The sequence below is a fragment of the Mauremys mutica genome, chromosome 4, assembly GCF_020497125.1.
Source record: "Mauremys mutica isolate MM-2020 ecotype Southern chromosome 4, ASM2049712v1, whole genome shotgun sequence".
NCBI classification, from domain to species: domain Eukaryota; kingdom Metazoa; phylum Chordata; order Testudines; family Geoemydidae; genus Mauremys; species Mauremys mutica.
In genome coordinates this window covers 123194569-123196618 of record NC_059075.1, presented here as the reverse complement: position 1 = coordinate 123196618, position 2050 = coordinate 123194569, and the positions used below count along the sequence as shown (strand labels likewise).

At 44.1% G+C, this 2050-nt stretch overlaps 1 protein-coding gene across 1 annotated transcript; it reads right to left on the bottom strand.

The window, feature by feature from the left end:
* Positions 1-834: 834 nt before the first annotated feature.
* Positions 835-1770, bottom strand: LOC123369532 (olfactory receptor 4Q2-like). Its single transcript, XM_045015218.1, has one exon. It carries the CDS (start codon positions 1768-1770, stop codon positions 835-837), a length of 936 nt encoding a protein of 311 aa, XP_044871153.1.
* Positions 1771-2050: the final 280 nt, after the last annotated feature.

Below are 2050 nucleotides of genomic sequence, written 5' to 3'. Positions count from 1 at the left end.
CTAGACTACATGCATTAGGCCAAGAAATTTTGGAGGCTGGTGGGGTAAAAGATACTGAATTGGACTCATATACAAGATCAATTTTTCCATGGTTGTTGGCATGAATATTTATTAAATACACTCTTAATGAAAGGGATTAATTGTAGTGGTAGAAAAAAAAAGAGCATCTCTTATACCACACTCCTTTTTGAGGTGAGAGCCATTGAAAGGGAGCACTCTGATAAACAAAAGAAAAAGGAAGGCCATTGAGTAGGAGTAATTTGCAGTTGATAAAGGCGTCTGAAAATACTTCCAGCGCCCATGAAGAAGTTGCTGCAATAGACTGGAAGGAGAAATATCTGCAGTCTGAGCAGCAGTTGGTAGGACTGCAGTTGACCAAGTTCTGAAACGTCCATTTCCGATACACGATTTACAGAATTTACTCCTCAAAGACCCAAAGACTTTAATAAAAAAGCAATATCAAGATTGAACAGAAGAAATCCTTTATGTTTTAATTGTGGGCAAATAGGACATTTTCAAAATGAATTTCAGAATTCTCATAACCCCAACTTAATACATCAGCAACTGACTTACGTAACCCACATACCTCTTGGGTGTGGTGTTCTGTCCCATCTAGTGGCACCAAGGCCACTTAGAGAGAGAGATTAATGAGTCTGCTTTACAGCCTTAACTAAGCACCAGAGGGCTTTTATCTCATGCAATAGAAGTTCATACACTAAGCTCCAGAAGTCCCAACGTCAATCCCACCCGCTGACAACTGGGGTCTGTCAGTGTTAGAATTAGAAACATCTTTTCTATTCTGTAGTAAGGAAATCTCACCGAAAGCTCCTCGATTTAGTTCTCTGTGGATAGCCTGTGGCAGCTCCATAACCTGCGCATGGAATCCTTCATCTCCTTATTTCTCAGGGTGTAGATCAGAGGGTTCATCATTGGGGTGAGGATGGTGTAAATGACAGAGATGCTCTTGTCAGCTGAGAAATTGGAGAAGGGCCGTAGATAGATGAACATGCAGGGCCCAAAGAACAAGGTGACAACCGTGATGTGAGAAGCACAGGTGGACAGGGCCTTCCACTTCCCATCTCTGAGGCGAAGCCCAACCGTGACAAGGATGACTGTGTAGGACACAAGCAGCACCAGGAAGCAAGCCAGGGAGATCAGGCCGCTGTTGGAGACCATGAGCAACTCGATGACATAGATATTGGTGCAGGCAAGTCTGATGACAGGGGGCACATCACAGAAGTAGTTGTCGATCTTATTGGGACCACAGAATGGGAGGCGGATGGTAAGAATGGTCTGCACAATGGAATGGACAAAACCCCCCACCCAACAAGCAGCCACCAGCCTGCAGCACGTGGGCCTGCTCATGATGGACATGTAGTGCAGTGGCTTGCAGATGGCGACGTAGCGGTCGTAAGCCATCACTGTCAGCAGGAACATCTCTGCTGCCCCCACAAAGTGCAGGAGGAAGAGCTGGGCCATGCAGCCATTGAAGGAAATGGTCTTCCTCTGGGAGAGCAGGTCAGACAGCATCCTAGGGGAAGTGACAGAGGCGTAGCAGAGATCAATGAAGGACAGGTTGCAGAGGAGGAAGTACATGGCTGAGGTCAGACAGGAATCGGCCTTTATGGTGACAATGATGAGGAGATTGCCCAGAACAATCGCTACATAGGACAGTAAGAACAATACAAAAAATACAAGCTGCACCTGTCTAGAGTGGGAAAGTCCAAGGAGAACAAATTCCGTCACCACCGTGTGATTCCTCTGCTCCATGGCTTCAGTTCATGCCTTTATGAAAAGGTGGGGGGGGAGGAGGAGGAAGTTACAGTCATACTCATGAATGGTGAATAATGAAGGCCATTGTACAACATCAAGACTCACACTTATAAATAAACAAACAATCAAAGACATTTATCTAGTTATGTGAATAACAGAAATATTTTTTTTCATTGCAATTCCAAAAAATTGGGGTGAGAAACTTGTTTTAGGTTGAACCAAAAACATTTGTTTTCAAATTTTCAATGTCGATATTTAAAAAAAAAACGAGGTCAAA

Excerpts from the sequence above, each read along its gene's own strand:
- LOC123369532 (XM_045015218.1), bottom strand. The coding sequence starts at position 1,770 with ATGGAGCAGAGGAATCACACGGTGGTGACGGAATTTGTTCTCCTTGGA.